This window comes from Podarcis filfolensis (assembly GCF_964270895.1).
Source record: "Podarcis filfolensis genome assembly, chromosome: 5".
In the NCBI taxonomy this organism is placed as follows: Eukaryota; Metazoa; Chordata; class Lepidosauria; order Squamata; family Lacertidae; genus Podarcis; species Podarcis filfolensis.
This window is the reverse complement of record NC_139608.1, coordinates 68,180,157-68,198,529: the sequence shown is the minus strand read 5'-3', so window position 1 is coordinate 68,198,529 and position 18,373 is coordinate 68,180,157. Positions and strand designations below refer to the sequence as shown.

General features: G+C 47.3%; 1 protein-coding gene across 1 annotated transcript in view; it reads right to left on the bottom strand.

Annotated features, from left to right (window-relative positions):
* SPOCK2 (SPARC (osteonectin), cwcv and kazal like domains proteoglycan 2) overlaps positions 1–18,373 on the bottom strand; it is a 70,836-nt gene that overhangs the window by 21,133 nt on the left and 31,330 nt on the right. The window contains exons 2-4 of the mRNA XM_083614283.1: positions 8,546–8,591; positions 3,699–3,813; positions 2,366–2,480 (exon numbers count right to left, since the gene is read on the bottom strand). Coding sequence (XP_083470409.1) covers positions 2,366–2,480; positions 3,699–3,813; positions 8,546–8,591 — 276 coding nt within the window. The remainder of the gene's footprint in view (positions 1–2,365; positions 2,481–3,698; positions 3,814–8,545; positions 8,592–18,373) is intronic.

Sequence of the window (18,373 nt, the reverse complement as noted above, 5' to 3'; positions counted from 1 at the left end):
AACACAATAAAACATCAAACATTAAAAACTTCCCTAAACAGGGGGTTGCCTTCAGATGTCTTCTAAAAGCCAGATAGTTGTTTATTTCCTTGACATCTGATGGGAGGGCCTTCAACAGGGCAGGTGCCACTACCGAGAAGGCCCTCTGCTTGGTTCCCTGTAGCTTCACTTCTTGCAGTGAGGGAACTGCCAGAAGGCCCTCGGAGCTGGACCTCAGTGTCCGGGCTGAATGATGGGGGTGGAGGCACTAGCAGAAGGCTGCACAAGGAAGCCCGGACAATTGGCCGAGGGGGTGCGTGTGTCAGTACAGAATGAGAAGGGAGGAGAAGGGAAACCACTCTGTCAGGCAAACAGAAATGTGTGTGCTGACAGAGTGATCTCCTTAGCGCTACAAATCCCTCCCTCTGTTACTAAATGCGTGTCTGCACCAGAGGAAGAGAAGCCTTTGTATAATTTGTTATTCCCTTAAAAGCTGTGCCTCATTGTATTATTGTCTCCGTGCCTTTTTGGTTATTTTCATCATACTAGCATTCACGAGAATTCTGCAGATCTGCAGCGTTTAGCAATGACAGTTTTAGCTGTCCTCAAAAGAAAAAGGGGAAAAAAAACCAGCTCATAATTACCTCTTCTTTATCTTTAAAATCAACCAATTACTCCACCTCTGGGACCTCCACCAAAGGGTTATATATAATCTTGATATAATTTTGTGGGTTGGTGATAAATTAAGCAGAGGTGCCAGAGAGGTTGTCTTTGTTGGTTATTATCTTTAATATCGCTCGCTAACAATGCCTGCAGTGCTTCCACTAATATATATATGTATGTATGTGTATGTAATATATTTAACTGAACTGAAGTAGTAAGTACTGCTCCACAGTTTGGGTTAATGTGTCCTTACAATTTTCACAAAATTGTCCGTTTTTACAGATGGAAATGAATGGTGAGAGGACTTAGGCCACCCACTGATAGCCTAGAGGAGAAGAGCATTAATGAAGTACAAAATTATGTCCATGAGATGGCAATGTAGGGAAGAGGGCAAAGTTTCTAAGCTTGAGAGGAGAGGTGTTGTGAGCAGTCAAAAGACACATCAAGAGGAAGGGGCAAGTGGCTTCCATGTCTTCTGCTCACACTCCTGAGTCTTGTCCTAAGGAGGGAGACAGGCACTTCCCTCACAGTGAGATGGCCTCACTCCTGAGCCTCCAACAGAACGTGCTTTTCTGCACTACAATCCAGAAATGCGGAAAGAGGAACCATTAGTCCCTTGAGCAACCATTCTGAAACAAACAGGCCCTAATAACAAGTTAAAGAATCAAGCTTTTCCCATGGCAAAGTGTTGCATGAGACGCAAGTAAAGATTTATTTATTTGTTACATTTATATGCTGCTACCTTTCCTGCTTTTGAATTATGGTGCTGGAGGAGACTCTTGAGAGTCCCATGGACTGCAAGAAGATCGAACGTATCCAGTCTGAAGGAAATCAGCCCTGAGTGCTCACTGGAAGGACAGATGCTGAAGCTGAGGCTCCAATACTTTGGCCACCTCATGAGAAGAGAAGACTCCCTGGAAAAGACCCTGATATTGGGAAAGATGGAGGGCACAAGGAGAAGGGGACGACAGAGGACGAGATGGTTGGATAGTGTTCTTGAAGCTACCAGCATGAGTTTGACCAAACTGCTGGAGGCAGTAGAAGACAGGAGTGCCTGGCGTGCTCTGGTCCATGGGGTCACGAAGAGTCGGACACAACTAAAGGACTAAACAACACCTTTCCTTCGGGAAGCGCCCTTGTATCTTCTTCTTCTTACTACTACTACTACTACTACTACTACTACTACTACTAGGATTTACAAGCTGTTTGTAGAGCCAACTCCCAGTACACCATAAAGCCGGCTGAATAACTTTGGGTCCATTACTGGGTGGTTGGTTTTGTTTTGTTTTTAAGCTTAACCTACCTCACAGGGTTGTTGTGAAGACAGAATAGGTGGGTGGGTAGAGAAACAAAAGGACTCGGAGCTAATTCTAGCAGCTCAGTTGCCTACACCGTGGTGCTGATAAGGCCAAGGTTGTGGGGTTTGATCGCCTTAAGGGACAGTGGCAAATTCCTGCACTGCGGGGGTTGGACTAGATGACCCTCAGGTACCCTTCCAACTCTGCAATCCTATGACTCTTAAGAATGTAAGGAATAAGCAAAGACTGTAAAATAACTCAAGAGAACAGAGATACAAAAACTCCCTGCACGCCCCCCCGCATAATACTAAACAGGTATGAAATTCAGACCAGACCCCCTGAAACGTTGCGGCTGCTTCTTCCCCTGAATGAATGCCCTCCCGCCAACCTCGTTTCCAGGCTTAGCTGCTGCCATTTTCTCTCACCACGGAGCTGTAAGTGTGTCCATCGGAGCCACAGACAGATGCGAGCTGGGTCATGTGACAAGGCTTGCACAAGCTCTCCTTGTTTCCATGGAGTTTCAGGGTAGGCTGTTTGATTCTGTGGGTGCACAGGAGGAAGAGATAAGAAAGAAACAAAGAATTCGTATTAAAGCAGGGATAACCTCGCAGCAAACACGCCCTCAGGCACAAGATGCACTCTTCTCTGTTTGGCACTTAAGGAATGTGAAATATCCCGAAACTGCAGACTGGAGACTGCTCCTCAGGCATCACTGTAATATAAAAGGCAGGGATCCACAAGTGAAACTTTTCACAGAGCCACGAGGAGGAAAAGCTTCACCTATGGATTTCTGCCTGTTGTACTGCCATGAAAGCCACACGCAGAGCTTCCGCCTGCCAAACAGCAACAACTTTAACCTTCAGTTATATGATTTGTTCACAGCAGAAAGGGGCGAAAAGCCATCGAGGCCAAAGGCCTCTTCAGCCATTTGGGGCGAATGCGCATGGATTGATAAGGGGCAGGGGCATGCACAGAAACCCCAGTCCCAGCGTCACTGCATGGGCCAGATCCACTTCACACCATCCTGTATTGAGAGCAAAAGTCTGAAGGGAGATTTTAAGGGTGTTCAGATGAATGTGTGCATGCACCTGTTTTCTCCCCGCTCTTAGCTCACAGGAGTTTGGGCGAACACTTGCAGAGAGCTCATGTGTGAACACATAATGTTAAGTGAAGGAGTGAAGGAGAGCCTTAGCCACAAGGAATGAGTTCACCTGTGCAATATGGCCTCCCTTAGGGATACTGCCTATTCCTCCTCTGCCTTTTCACTCTTAAATTCAAAAAAGAAAAATAAGTTAAGACTTATGGAAATTGTGCAGGCAACTCTATACCTGCTTGTTCAGTGAAAACAGGCAGTGGGGAGCAGGATCCGGCCAACGGGCCAAATCCTGACCACCCCCATGGGCCATTTTGAGAGATGGGTAGTGCCTCCATCACCTGACGTCACAAAGGTGTCACATGATCCGAAATATACCTGGTCCTGAGTTTCAGAGTCCTGTCTAACAAGTTGCACTTCAGCGGGTGGCTGACAAGCACTTGGCACTTTTAAAAATATTCATTCAATATCCTGAATAAAACAAATCACTTTTAAATCTACTAGCGAATTGTATTTAAGTTTGGGTTGTCCTCCATTGGCTTATAACAGCTTCCTTCCTTCCTGGTGTGACCACGACAAAAGGACTCGGCGGAAGCAAGAGCAAGTCACTCAGTAACACCTATTGCCGCACCAGGGACTCATGGGGAGGCCAGCTGCTTCCTTACCTGTGCTCCAGCTTTTTGCGGCTAATGCACATAGCCCGCTGGTAGCCCTGGGCGATGCACACCTTGTGCCGGCTGCATTTCACTTTCTGGCAGGGATCCTTGGTGGTGTCCACACCTAAAGCCAGAAGTAAATGGAGTGTGAATGACTAAATGCTCCTTTTTATAGCAGAGGTTGCTGCCTGATATAAAGCAGAAGCTTGCAGACAACCACACACACGCTAAAAACCACAAAGCAACCATGGTCTGCAATACTTCGTTACATGCAAGTATATCAGGATCAGAAGCTGTTTCACAAATCAACTTAAATTGAGTCTGATAATTGGACTAGTTTCCCATTTGTAGTGTTATCTTATAAATAGGGCTGCCCTACGTCCGGGACTCCCGGGTGTATGGCAATGTCGGAAGTGTTGGTTTTTTTGGCGAATTTCCTTAAAAAAAAAAAGCAGCACAGCAACTTCATTTTGAGATTTTGCAGAAAAAGCTCGACAACTTTTGTGTTCGGATATTCACTTTTTGAAATACAGCAACCCTATTACAAACAACTTTGCTACAATCGACGATTTTGAAATTATTTGCACGCAGTGTGCCGTTTACTGCCGGCTGCCTTTGCAAACAAACCTGAACTCACCGCTTTAGGAAGACAGCTCCCCAATATGCAACGGCAATGAACCTTCTTGCTTTGTGCTCTCTCTATGACCTGCGTGGATTCCCACCACATGCAAAAAGGTGCTGCGAGAGAAAACCACCTGACATGGTACGTATAAGGATTCACATTCCCATCTTCGCTGAGGAACGGGCAGGAATGTGCAGCTGCAGCTGTCCTGCACGGACACAGTCAAGGGTCACCTTACATTTGTCATGTGTGCCTGTCAATATGCAGCCAACGTGGGCCTCGACAAATCAGCTGGCTTACTCACCTGCAGCAGTGTCCAGTGCTGAACTACATATACTGAAGGCTCTTTGGATTTGCATTCAGGGCGTGTTTGTGTGTGATGGAGGGCTTTGTGCAAGAAAAGCCCTAACCACGAAAGTGAAGTATCTGCTGGGTTGAGACCAATATTTTTGTCATGGTTCTCTACAGAACTAGCACCTGCCACCTGAAATCTAGTCTCTAGCCACTCCTGTCAAACACATTTTTGTTTAGATTTTTTTTTTAACTCTCTCTCTCTCTGCATCCAAACCCCAAATCGGTGAGATTTAGGTAATACGCCCACAACAACTAATCGTCACTAAATTTGGGAAACAGCTATAGCTCAGTGGTAGGCTGCATGCTTTGAATGCAGAATGATCAAGGTTCGATTGCAAGCATCTCCAAGCAGCTCAGGGAAAGACTCTCTCCTCAAAATCTGGAGAGCTGCACCCAGTCAACGGAGATAATCCTGAGCTGCATGGACCACTGGGCTGACTCAGCAGAAGGCAGCTTTCCATGTACGCTGTGTCAAATCTAGAATAACAGACAAGTTTCAAGCCCTGTGCTCTAATCCGGCCCGAATGACTGGTCTACTGGAACAGCCTCCTGCTTGCATTTGTCAACGAAGGTACACATCTCCATCTGGGCTGCAATGGTTATCTACCCTCTACCAAATTGTCTGGCAGATGTAGTTTGGAACTTCCTGAGGGCACCTGAGGTTGGAGGAGGATGGGCTAGATGCGTCTTTGGATGGGAATGGAAGATGTGCCTCTAAACCCAGTCCCTCCAGCTGCACATCACTAGCTGCCCGCGATTGCTGCTGGATTTGGGCCGCAGAGGACAATGCAGCGTAGAGCTAAGCGCCCTTAAGCTCGCCGCTTTCAAAGGGCATAATAAGCATGCTTAACTCTGCGTGGGTTCAAAGCCAGCAAACTTTACAACGGCAGGAACTTTGCAGCCTGGATCAGGCAGCCTTTGAAAAACAAAATGCTCTTGCACTATTTTCTGAAGGTCAGCAAATCAGTATTCTGGTCAGACCAGAGCAGTCAAGGCATTCTTTAAATTGAATTGCCTTTATTTAATAAAACCAAGGGAGATCAAAGGACTGGTGCTCAAGTACTCAATTTTCTAAAAGTTTAGAAAAAAAAAGTCTGGTGCCAGCAATGATTGGAAGATCAGGCGGTGGTAACCAGTGAAACTCCAGCTCCTCAAAGCTTGAATGTATAAACCTGCTTTAAACAGAATCAGGACCTCAGTCGACCTATTTCAGTTCTGCCTATAGCAAGATGGAGGAATCTGTGGCCTCCGTGTGCTGTGGGACTCCAACTCCCATCATCCTCAGCCAGCAAAGGATGATGGGAGATGGGAGTTCATCAACATCTGGAGGTTCCCCATTCCTGGCCTACCCAGATTGGCTATGGCTTTATAAGGTCTCAGAGGGGAATCTTTTCCAGCTCCATACCTGGCGATGCCAGAGTCTGAACCTGGGAGCTTGGGTATGCAAAGTATACACTCTTACTTATTTATGTGTCAATTTTATTTAAGTCAACCATGTCTACACCACTTGCCACCTTAGCATCTAAGTGGTGTACGGGAAGGATAAAATTAAAGCCAGTTAAAACTGATTGTGATTTAAAAAAATAAAAATAAACTATCTGCAATTGAACTATGGTCTGTTCTTATAGCTTGAGCATGCTGTTCTCTTGCATACATTTTTCAACGGTTTCGAAGACCGCGTTGCTCAGGCAACATGTGGATATACTCAAGTTGCTTGCCATAGAACACATGCTTTGATTGCAATCCCTAACATCTCCAGGGAGAAGGTTCAGAAAGCAAGGAACGGGGAAGGCTCTGGTGTCAGCTTAAGTAGTAGACTAGACAGACCCAATGGTCTTGCCTAGAAGAAAGAAACTTCCTCTGTTCCAGGTTGGCTAGGAAGCTTAACCACACAGCATCTAAGTCAGCAAACTATTCCATCAGTTCTCCCTATGCCCCATATACGTTCTTTCCCTAGAATAGGGAAAGGGAAACCTCAGGTCTGGTGGCCCTACCAGCGCTCTCTTTTGGACTCCCCGAGTTCTCCACCAGCCATATCCCCTCTCCCCAGACCACACAATTCACAGTTTCGGCTTTACAACCTCCTTGAACATTTTTGCCAGTCTGGAACCTGCTCCTGAACTCTACACTCATTGTTTTACCCATTTTTGTTTCTGGCCCCACCCACTTCTGGCATGTGGCCCTCGGGACATTGCTGAGAAGGTAAGCTGGGTGGTTTTCCTCTGGGTGGAAAACATTCCCCATCTGTGTGATAGAGTATCTATGCAGTACCAGAGCTCCCCTTTTTTCATCCAAGTCTCCCTTTTGAAAACTAAACTTTCCCATCATGCTTTTGTTACTTGACCTGTTTACATAAATGTCCACACCACCCTTCAGTAGATATCCCTGCTGAAGTGGTTTACATGGAAAGGCCAATGCGAAAAAGAATCAAAGCGCGCGTGAAGAATCACATAAACACAAAGGCTGAAAAGGCAGCCGTATCTGAAAGCTGTAGTGCCGCCAATCAGAGGAGCACAGCTGCATTTACCCTTCCTGCCCCTCTTCCCTATCTAACAGCTGATCAGCGCAACTGCAGTTGATTTGACAGAGCTACATGTTGCACATGGACATTGTTGGATCAGCGCCAACTGCCCCACTTGCAAAAAAAGGAGAGGATATATATATATATATATATATATATATATATATATACACACACACACACACCTCATATCCCACTACAACGCTTAGATTAAAATTAGACCAAATTTAGAAAACCTTCAAGCACAGGAAGGTCTTTAAAGCAGATTTAAAATTAATCAGAGGAGTGCCCATTTGGACTTCCCTGGCAAAGCATTTGTGCAAACTGCAGTACCACCCCCGAGACGGCCCTACAACATCCAAACTCAACTGCTTTAAAATGACCGTGGACGTCTCCCGACGAGCCCCTGAAACAGCCATTGATTCAGATTATTTCCTCTCCTGCATGAAATTGAGTCCTGCACCATTCCACTTTTTTATTATCTGGACAGCTGATCAGAGCTCAACTCTGTGCTTCTACTCCGCAAATTTCTCCTCTGTCACATCAACCACCCACCCAATAATTTTGGATCAATCATCTGTGAAGTCACAACTCTGGAGGCATCGATTTCAAGTAGCAATTAAATGATACTAACCAAGGAAACCAAACCTGCAAACTGTAAACATTTAGAAGCAGGCGTCTCCACTAACATAAAAGGGGGGTTATTTCCATCACTCGCATAAGCATAATCAATTCTGCTCAATGGCACACAACAATGGCACACATCTAACAACAATGGCACACATCTAACATGCAGGGAAATAGACTTAACTAACCAAAACACCTGGAAGAGCATCAGAATTCACCCCAGAAGAAAGTGATTAAGGCCATGGGTAGCCCACTCTAATGAATTATCAAGGGCAGGAAGAACTTTGGCCTGTCTGCAAATTGTTTTTGTACTTTTAAGAATATGCATTGGCAGGTAGATTGTATATGAAAGACTACTGCAGCTCAGAGGTAACACCATGCTGCTAATGGAACAGAGGGAATGGAAGATACAAAAGGAAGACCACAGCCTCCACCTAGAAGGAAAGTTGCAATTCCTGCATTGTACACACATATTTTTTTCAGCTAGTAAAACCAAAACCGGGAAACACATCTCTCTTCAAACACGCCTGTACTCTGGCTTGATAGTCTTGCCTTCAAAGTCATTTTCAAACGTCTTTAGAACAGATGAAAGCAAGGCAGATGCAAGTGAGATTTGCTCCCGTATTTACCATCTTGCAGGCCAGGAGGAACCTTGTCCTAACAAGGTCTTGGGCACTTTATCGCAACAGGTCCTTTAAAAAGATTAAGCAGAACCAAAAGGGAAAAGGGTACCTTCATCAACTGGCTGATTATCCTCCCAGCTTTTGATGTAGTCATCCTAAATGAGGGGAAAGGAAAATGACAGCCTAAGTGAATTAAAAGAGTTAAACAAGAGAAAATGTCAAGTATAAAAATCCAGATGCTGAGAACTCCAGGCAAATCAAAATCCATACAGATAATGTTATGCATAGGATGCGACAGTGATGCTTCCTTGACAGCCTGAATTCCAGGAAAGAGGCTCTGTTGCTGTAATTTCTCTTGGCTTTACCCTCTTTGTTCCCTTTTTGCAGGAGAAGCTCAATGATTTGAAGGGCTGGCGCTTAAGAAGGCTGAATCTTCTCAAATCCTCGATTCTTCACAAAGCAAAGAAATGGACTAGGCTCTGTGGGATTTGTCCATTCTTGAACAGCGATGGGAAACCTCCGTACTATGAGCCTAATCAGGCTCCCCAACTCCAATTTTGGCCCACAAGGCCATTTTGGCCAAGCCACACCCACCTGACATCACATATGATGTCATGCTGACAGAGATGTGTCAGGTGTGATGCAGCTAAAGACCTGACTTAGCCGAAGTGGGGTTTGCAGGCACTGCTGATCAGCTGATTGGCAGCCCCTGCAAAGCGATACCCCCTTTGTCCTAGCAAACCCTGACCATTAGCTGATTGAGGTTTGCTATGCCAGGGCTCAGCCATTGCAAGACCCTATAGTGTAGAACTAGGAAGAAGATCCAGGCATTTCAGAACACCAGGTCATATTCTCTTGTCCCTCGTGACCTTGTTTTTACTTTTTTTTTAATAAAAAAAATCTCTTCACATTTTCCAAGCTAGCAAGCAATCAGAAGTTAGCAGCCCACTGCAAATCAATGAAGCCATTTTCTGCTTTAAAGTGTTATGCAATCAGAAATAAACATGCTCTATCAACCAGAAAAACAAAATAAAAGCAGTTTAATGACAGAGCCCTTGGCCATCCCGCTTTCATCAAAATGAAGTGTGTGGGGATTGGGGGGCGGGGAATCCCCGAACCTCAGCAGTTTTCTTTCTTTCGTTTTAAAGAATCTCATCCACTATGGCTCTGAGCTGACCAGTCAGAACACCATTATTATTATTTAGACAGACTGCTTCCCCCCTCCATGTGGTACAGTGGTCTTGTGAAGGCACTCCTGTGCTGCAGCACATCTACATTTTTTTAGGATATGGGAACTGGTGATATTGCCATGGTGACAAAGATTGTGTGACCTGACAGGCAGGAGAAGGAAAGGCTCACCTGTGGAGGAGAGGGGTGCACCTAGCCCTCTTACTGGGTTCTCACAAATATGCTGCCAGGCTCTGGCGAGAAGGGAGTTGCACCAATGTCCCAGAACCATCTAGAATGTCCCTCTAGATGGAGGGCTGGATTCCCTCCTGACCAACCTCTGGAGGGCCTTATGACAGTGGTGGGCTGGGCCAACTGGGAGGAGGAAGACATGGGACAGAAATATGCCACGTAAGAGCCAGAGGTTTCTAAACACAAACACCTCTCAACTGTGCACCCTGGCACACCGTTCCAGCCAGGCAAAAACATCTGACAGGGGCACACAGCAAGGCCTGTGAGAGGGGTTGCGGTCTGAGGAGAGTCTGAGAGGGCTGTATCCGGCCCTCAAGCCCACCAATCTCCCCATCTGCTGTCCGTATTTTTGGGCAGATACCTGATTCAAGATGGTGAACCAGGGCAGACGTTAACTGCCAACAGATGCTGACGCGAAAGAGCAATTTAAGCGAGCAGTGCCATGTCAGGCCTGGAGCCCACGGAAGGTCAGAGCAACATGCAATTGTTTCTAAATACAGCATTGCATGATTCCCTGCTTCACATGTTATACCGCTCAAGAGATATTGGAGCTTATCGGGCAGCTGCAGGACTGTGTCAACTCATTCATGTGACTTTAAAGACTGTGAGGGAGCACAAGGGAGCAGGCAGCGCCTAAGGTAGGCAACCTCCATTGTTTTCAAAGTGTGAGAGGGCAAAAGGCAGTATATGGGCAAAAAGAGATTTATATTCTGACTCGCAGCAACAATCTCCTTAAAGGAGCATGGGGCGTGTTCTGCATCCCCACTCCAGTCACCTTGCTCCAGCAAAAGGTGCTTTTGAAAAGACGCAGCTGGAGCTCAAAAGTTCCAGAAGAAATGAGAGTGTGTGGCTGGGTGTGCCTCCTGCACAGCCTTCTCAAGAGCCTGTGGGTGGGTGATCCTTATTTTGTCCTCCTCTCTCCTTGTATGCTCAGGATTTATGTAAGTGCGTCAAATGTAAATGCAGATTACACTTGTGTTACAAGTGAGAGACTTACCTGCGTGGAAGACCCTGTGTGAAGCAGAGGGTTGGGCTTAACCTCTTTGGATATATTCCAGACCTCTGATTCAAGAAAGCAGAAGCAGTTCACCAGGCGGTTGCTGGGCTAGCTTCCCAGCAGGCTGATCACTCCTATTCACTGGGAAGGAGCGAGGAGGCAGCAGGGAGGTCAGCACAGTGCAGGAGTACCAGCAGAGCCAACATGGTGCTGATCCTGGTGCATTTGCACCCTGCCAACCTCCTCACCTCACCCTTCTCCCTCCTGGCAATAAACAGGAAGGTAGTATATCAGTTGCGCTCCCCCCACCAAGCCCTGGAAAGCACCATCCTAGCCAAACCACACAGTCAGAAGAATCACATGGCAACAGCCCTTGCTGAGCTCAGCCACTTCCGTCTGTAGGTGAGAAATTACATTTTGGGTTCTCCTACCGTATAGAAACAAAAAGCAGCTCAAATTTCCCTGCCATAGAAAACAAGCATGTTGGAGACAACACTTTTTTCTTTCAGGCTTTCTACCCAAGGAACTTTTTCATGTCCTTGGAAGTCTGAAATGGTCCGCCCAGCAAGAGATGCCTGAATGTTGATTCTTTCATTCTTGTAGCCCGGCTGTTAATTCAGCTCTAAAGCACACCCTCCTTGACGTGGGTTTATAGCAAAATTGGATTTAGTTTAATGCAACCTTTGTGCTGTGCCAGTTCAGGCACCAGTGATTTCACTGCAGGCAGATGGACGCAGGTATTGAAACATGCAGAGCCAGGATGACTGGCCAATTTTTCACAGACCACATTCAACCACTTAGAAGGTCCTCCAAAATAAACCAGAACCAAAATGAAGGAGCTGCGGTAGAGGACAGGAGGAGACGATACAGATGTGATGATAAAATGAAACAAGATTATAAAAAAAAGAAAAAATCAGTACTAACCTCCACCTCCTGGATATTTCAGACCACAGCAGAAGGGCAGCAGAAATAACATGAAAAGGAGATAAAAAGAGAAGTTAAAAAATCCCACACATGAAGACAGCGTTACATAGCAGCTATACCAACAAGGCAATGCAGCCACTGCTATTCCTCTGCTTAAATTCAGAGTAATGTCAGGATTCATTTCCCAGAAATGATGTTTTATTAACCGTTCTACTAATGCAATTTTTCGTTTTGTTTTTTTCCAATTTGCATCCATTAAGCCATTTGCCTGTAACAGTGACAGCAGTGGATTCGGGTTGTAAGGGATATAAATCAAGACGAGGGCCTGATAATTTGGGGCATTTATTAAGCAGGCGGCGTCTTTCTCAGGAGGTTTTCTGTTGCCTACAGGGCATGAACGGCAAAGTCTCGGAAGGATGCGCTGGAGTCGCGCACCGTATTTCATACCCTTTTTGACACCCCCACCGATACACGCGCTTGATTATTTTTCCCTTTTTGCCTCCGCCAGTAAAGGCCACGATCCAGACTATATGCTGGCGGCAGCCATTATAGGGCAAGCCTGCTAGGCCACCTCCCTCAAAATGTACCTGCAAAGAAGTAAATTAAGAAACAGGGAAGGGAAGGGATATATATGGCTGGGTTCAATGCTCTGTAGCTATATACGCGGCCCATAGAGAGACTACAGTTGAGGTCAACAATCCACCCATGCTCTTGTCCAAAGGGGTTTCAACAGGGCAAGCCAATCCCCACCCAATCCACTCTGCTAGGTATTTAGATATGGTGGACGTGTTTCTCCACCTGGTTAAAAGCACAGGCAAGAAGCTACCATCAGCAACAGTCAGCATAAGCCCTCGAAACAGGAGGAGAAGGCAGAGCTGAGCCTTCCAAGGATCTGCAGAATTCTATGCTGGTCCAGCTGCCAGTGATGGGCCTGATCCAGCCCTCTCTGCTCTGCCAACCAGGAGCTGGTAAAGCAAAAAAAAGGGGGGGGAGCAGCCATGCGGTTACTGTCCTCCCACAAGTCCTCATCTGCTCCAGGTCTGGATACTGCAACAACTAAGGGTGCAATCAGTTCACACGGCCCAATAATCTAAGTGGTAAAAGAAATTCTTAAGACTGTTATTTCCCTCCATCCTTCCACATAAAGGGGTATCTATTCTGAAATCTGAGGGGTCAGCACAATTAGCAGCTAGTGATGATTGAGGCCTTTTGGTACGAATGTGGTTCAGGGTTTTCAAAACACTCCATGGATATGAATGACAAGGCTTTACTACCACTGTGAAGTCAATTGCCATGTATCCCTGATTAAAGGAAAAACACAAATCCCTTCCAGTGTACTTCTACCCTTATTTGCCCCGAAAACAATTAATTTGGACCCCAAAGTGAGTGCCTGTCTTTGATGAACCTACCAGGGACATTCTTAAAAGACCCAGAATAGGTATAGGTGGGGCTTATTGAAGGGAGATGTGTACATAGCTGAGAACTGGGTATGCAGCCGGAAGCAACAAGCCACTGATCTGTTGAGAAAGCGGCTTGCCTCTTCAGCAGCGAGGAACAAGTGTAGTCAGTTGCCATGTCTACCTATGGATCATCAAGGCCGGGTTCACATGGACATATGCATCACTTGATATAAACATCTGCCAGTCTCGTGCTGCCTGTCAATGGGCAGTTTTAAGTGGGCTCTCCTTCAGATCCAAGATCTCAGCTGTTTCTCAGCCCTTCGGCCAGGAATCCATTTACAAGCAATGCCAGGATTTGTACTGCTCAAAGTATGGCTTGGCCAAAGTATGGCTCGGCCACTCCCCCCCCCCATAGGAAGCTGCCTTCGAACTGTAGGCATCTAACCTTTCACCATGCCTTGGCTGAAGTTTGGTAGGGCGGCCATGAGCAAAACAAACAAACAAACAAACAAACGTTACCCTGGTGGCGGTGGCAAGATGCTGTTCTTGATTTATGCCAAGCCTGTTCCCCTCCAGATACTGCTGGACTCTGGCTCCCATCAGCCTCAGCTAGCATGGTCGGTGGTCAAGGATTATGGGATTTGCAGTCCAGCCACTTCTGGAGTGTCACAGGTTGTCTCAAGGAAACATCACCAGGGCCTGTTTCGTGGAAATCAGCAGGAGCCATTCTCCAGCTACTGCATTTGCCACACTCCAGAAAGGCTCATCCTTTCAACAGGACTGCCTTTTCCATCAACAACCCTTTAAGCATTCAGACCCCATTTTCCCCTCTCCCCCTTTCCGCCTCAGGTCTCCAGCGAGCCCATTCATCTTCCCTGTGCACACCTCTGCAGCAGCTCTTCCTTCACCCAACTGCTGCTCTCTGTCCCCTGGCTCTGTCCCCAGCCTCTTTGCCCTCGTCCGTGTGTCTCCCCCCCCCCCAAACACACACACACACACACACACAGCTGGAACACCAAGCGATGAGACAAGGGGTCCCTGCAGGTTGAAGGAGCTGCACCATCAAAGGCAATTGTGTGCTTCCTCCCCCCGCCTGCCAAAATCTGCCTTCCCAGCTCTTATAGCGAGGCTGGCAATTGCGAGCCAGGGAGAACAAAACCAATTTATTCTCCACTGCACGCTCAAGACTTTCAGGGCGTTCCACCCCCACTGGGAACGCTTTCAATAGCACCAACCGAAAGGGAGCACAGGGAAGAAGAAGAAGAAGAAGAAGAAAAAGCAGCATAACAATGTCTCTCCCTTCCCCTCGTTCTCGCTCTCTTTCTCTCCAGCCCAACCCGACAGGAAACAGCACATTGTCAAAGCTGGCACCCTGCCACTCTGCAGCAGGCTCTGCCAAGTAAGCAAATGAGGCTTCACATCCGAGATGGTGGCGCTGATGTGCTGTGGAGCCACCTGCCGCTCTGGGGACCGCTTGTAAGCACAGGGAGGTGGAGGGAGCTCTCTGGGGTGTGGGCAGAGGAAAAGGACCGGTCCAAGGTCCTCGCGATAGATTGGAATCCACACCCGGCTGCGGCGTTCAGGGGGTGACCTTGAGTCACCATCCCTCTGGGTCAGTTTAACCCACCTCCTTGGGGCGGGGAGGGCTTCCAGACCATCGCCATTTTCGGGTGGGATTCAGTCTCTCAACGATTACAGCCGATTGGGAGGCAACCAAGTTGCTCCACCCCCACCCAAAACCAGAGCTTTTGCCACAAGGAAAACAGCTGGAAAATGCACAACACTGTCCAAAAACAAATCAGAATAGCATCGCCTGAGCTCCAATCGGGATAACTGCTGAATGGACAGGTCGTGTGGAAGCACCTGGGGTTGTCGGTAGCCAAGCAGGATAAAAAAGGAGCCTTTGTGGACTAGAACCTGGCAGGCCAGGGTTCAAAATCCCCACTCAGCCATGAAGCTCACTGGGTGACCTTGGGCCAGACACTGCCTCTCCGTCTAACCTACTTCACAGGGTCATTGTGGGGATTAAATGAGGAGAATCAGGGCTCCCCCCCCCCCACAGGAACTTGCCAGAACTCAGTTCCAGCACCTCTCAGGTGGGCATCATTGCCATTCTAAGAGAACAAGGGAGGTGTTCATGGTGAGTTCTGGCACCTCTTTTTCTAGAAAAAGAGCACTGAGGTGAACGATGCAAGCCAGCTTCAGCTCCTTTGGGGGAGGAAAATGTAATAAATGTAATAAATAACTAAACCCCAAGCATGCTCCTCAAGTGCTTTAGGAAATAACAAAATTAGATAACCTCAGATTTCGCAGGGCAGACACAAAACACCAGGAAGCTGCAGAAACCCTAAGAGTACTGTTAGCAAAGCCACCCTCCATGTATGTCTCTTGCAAGGTGGCCATTTTAAAGCCCCTTTCCCCCTCTCTTTTAAACTCAGGAGTCATGCTATGCTGTATAGTGGCTCCAGAGGGCTGTGTGAAAGCCAAGGAGACCTAATTTCAAATACCCACCAGGCCACAAAATTCACTGGCTGGCCTTGAGTTAAGTCACCATCTCTCGGTCTAACCTACCTCACAGGGTTGTTGTGAGGGTGAAATGGTGGCAGGGTGACAGGTGCAGGAGAACCTGCCTTCAGCTCCATGGAGGAAAGGCGGGATAAAAATGTACTGGGGTGAGTGCACAAACCCAACACTCACGCTTCATGAAGAAAGATCATTCGGCCCCAAACGCTTGGTGATAAGCAATTAAGTGATCTGCAGGCATGTGTGCGGAACAGACCCCCAGCCACAGCTGCAAAGGAGTTCTGTCAAAGGCAAGCCCTTCTGATTCTCCCCCCCCCCGCCCCCAATATATTTAAGCAATCCTTTCTAGTCAGCGCTTTCTGTTTCTGTCATGCACTTTCCGGAGGGGGAGTGAGGACTGTTGACAGGGTAGGTCACTCGAGACAGCGGCTCCCTCAGGAGGTCAAACTACTGAAGGAGACTGCGCCTGACCTTGGCGCTACTGAAGGGAAGCGTGTTTGCTCAGCGAGAGGAGGGAGTTACCAAGGGCATGCTGGGAGCTCAAAACGCTCTTCGGCCTTTATATTCTGTGCCGGCTTCTGTGGTGTAATAACATCAAAATAATCCGCTTTGAGAGCAGGTCTACATCTGAGGGCTCATCTTCAAAGCCCCACGCAAGGCTTATCGGAAAGGTGGGGCAGTCCAGCAGTGCCCAGAGCATTTTATGCCACAGCATAAAATAAAAACGGCACCTGTGCGTCTGGTCCTTCCTCGCTCATTCGTGATGTCTAAGGCATCTCCGTACGATTCACTGAGAGTTTCTCTCACCTTTGTTGGCATCCGTCTGTCTCAAGAGACAACAGAGTACGCCTCAAACCACGCAGCTCTGAAGTGAACTCCCCCGTGGCACAAGCCTGGGTAGCGTGTATGGAGGTCCTGGGATACCCAGATGACAAGACCTTGCTGATGTGGTCCAAAGGAAAGCAGAACAATGTGTTTCCCACCAGCTTAGCTGCATGAGTTGCCAGAAGGAGGCATACAAGGCACCATTCAAGTGTCATAGGCACTCCACTCTGGATTGGTCTAAGGTTTTACACCTTAGCCTTTTCTTTTCCCGAAGGTGTCCTACAAGAAAGTGGCTATGGATTTTTCCATGGGGTTTACTTTTCCCACCAATGAGTAGAGTTTTCCTCTTCCTAGATGGGCTACCTTCCCAGGTGGACAAGCCCCATCTGCCCCTTCGTTCTCTCCACAGCTCACATGCGCACACATATGCCACACATTATATAACATGTGCTGTGTGTGAGAGAGAGAGAGACAGGATGCAGATTCTTCCTATTCCATCATACACAGTATTTCTCCTTTTGTGTGAAGCAGACCTCTAAATCCTATAGTTCAGCCCAGCATAGTCATGGAGCTGTCCAGCAGAATAGCTCCTGAATGGCACAACTAAGGCTCGTCTCATCCTCTAGTATTCTCACACAATTCATAGAATTGTAGAGTTGGAAGGGACCACAAGGGTCATCCAGTCTAAGCCCTGCAATGCAAGAATCTTTTGCCCGACGTGGGGCACGAACCCACAACCCTGAGATTAAAAGTTTTACTTACACAAAACCCTAAAAGTTGGCAAGGGGGAGCTGCTCCTTAACCTTTTCTCTTTTAAAAAACTTTCAAAAGCTGTCCATTACAGCTGTGTGGAGTTCTGGCTGCTGCTGACATCTTCCTTTGAGAGGGAGGGAGGCAGCTCTGTTGGGAAGCAGCCATTGCACTCAAGCCAGCAATATTTCGATGTTGCGGGGGTGGGGAGGGATGAAGTCAAAACTCCCCACCCACGGAAAACTCTCTTCCCTTAAAAATCACTTCCGGGTTAAAGAGTCAGCAGTCACCCAGTTAATGGAGTGTCAAAGTGAGCATTTTGGCCCACTCTTTTATATACCCCAGTTCAATGTGTTTGGAAAGCCGGTTTAGCAATGGGAGATAGACTGCTGCTGTCAGTCAAACAACCATCACTTTATCATGAGCACAGAGGACGGGGGGGGGGGGGGGAGCAAGGTGAGGAATCAATCCAAATCCAGTCGTGCTCAGAAAGCTAAACATTATATATTGAGCTGTGAGTCAACAGTTCAAATACTGCCTCAGTCATGAACCGGCAAGGCCTCTCATTCTCCTCAGGATTCTGGATTGGTGATCTGAGGAACACTGTGTAGGAAAATATGAAGCTGCCCTATGTCCGTTTGGAGTATTTGTCCCATCTTGTCTACTCTGTGGCACCAGCTCTCCAGATTCTTGGGCACAGATGTTTCCCCATTTTGTTAACTGGTCCTCTCTCACTGGAGGGGCCAAAGATTGAACCTGGAGCCTTCTAAATGAGAAGCAGCTAAGCCGAAAATAAAAAATACACACCAGAAAGGAATCTGCTTGTGTACCACCACTCTGTTCTGGCCAAAGGAGGAAACTACAAGGAGGTCAGCCACAAAACTAAAGGAAGCCTCAACAATAAGCTAGAGCTGGTCAGGTGATGCTCCTGGGGCCTCCATAGAAGTCTCAAAATCAGGCCTTCTGAATATCCTGAGCAACTAGACGACCTGCTTCTGGTGACTACAAACCATATTTGCCTTTTACACAATCTCTTTCTCTTTCTCTCTCTCTCCACCCCCCACAGGGATTGAGTCACTGAAATGTTCTCCCAGCTGCA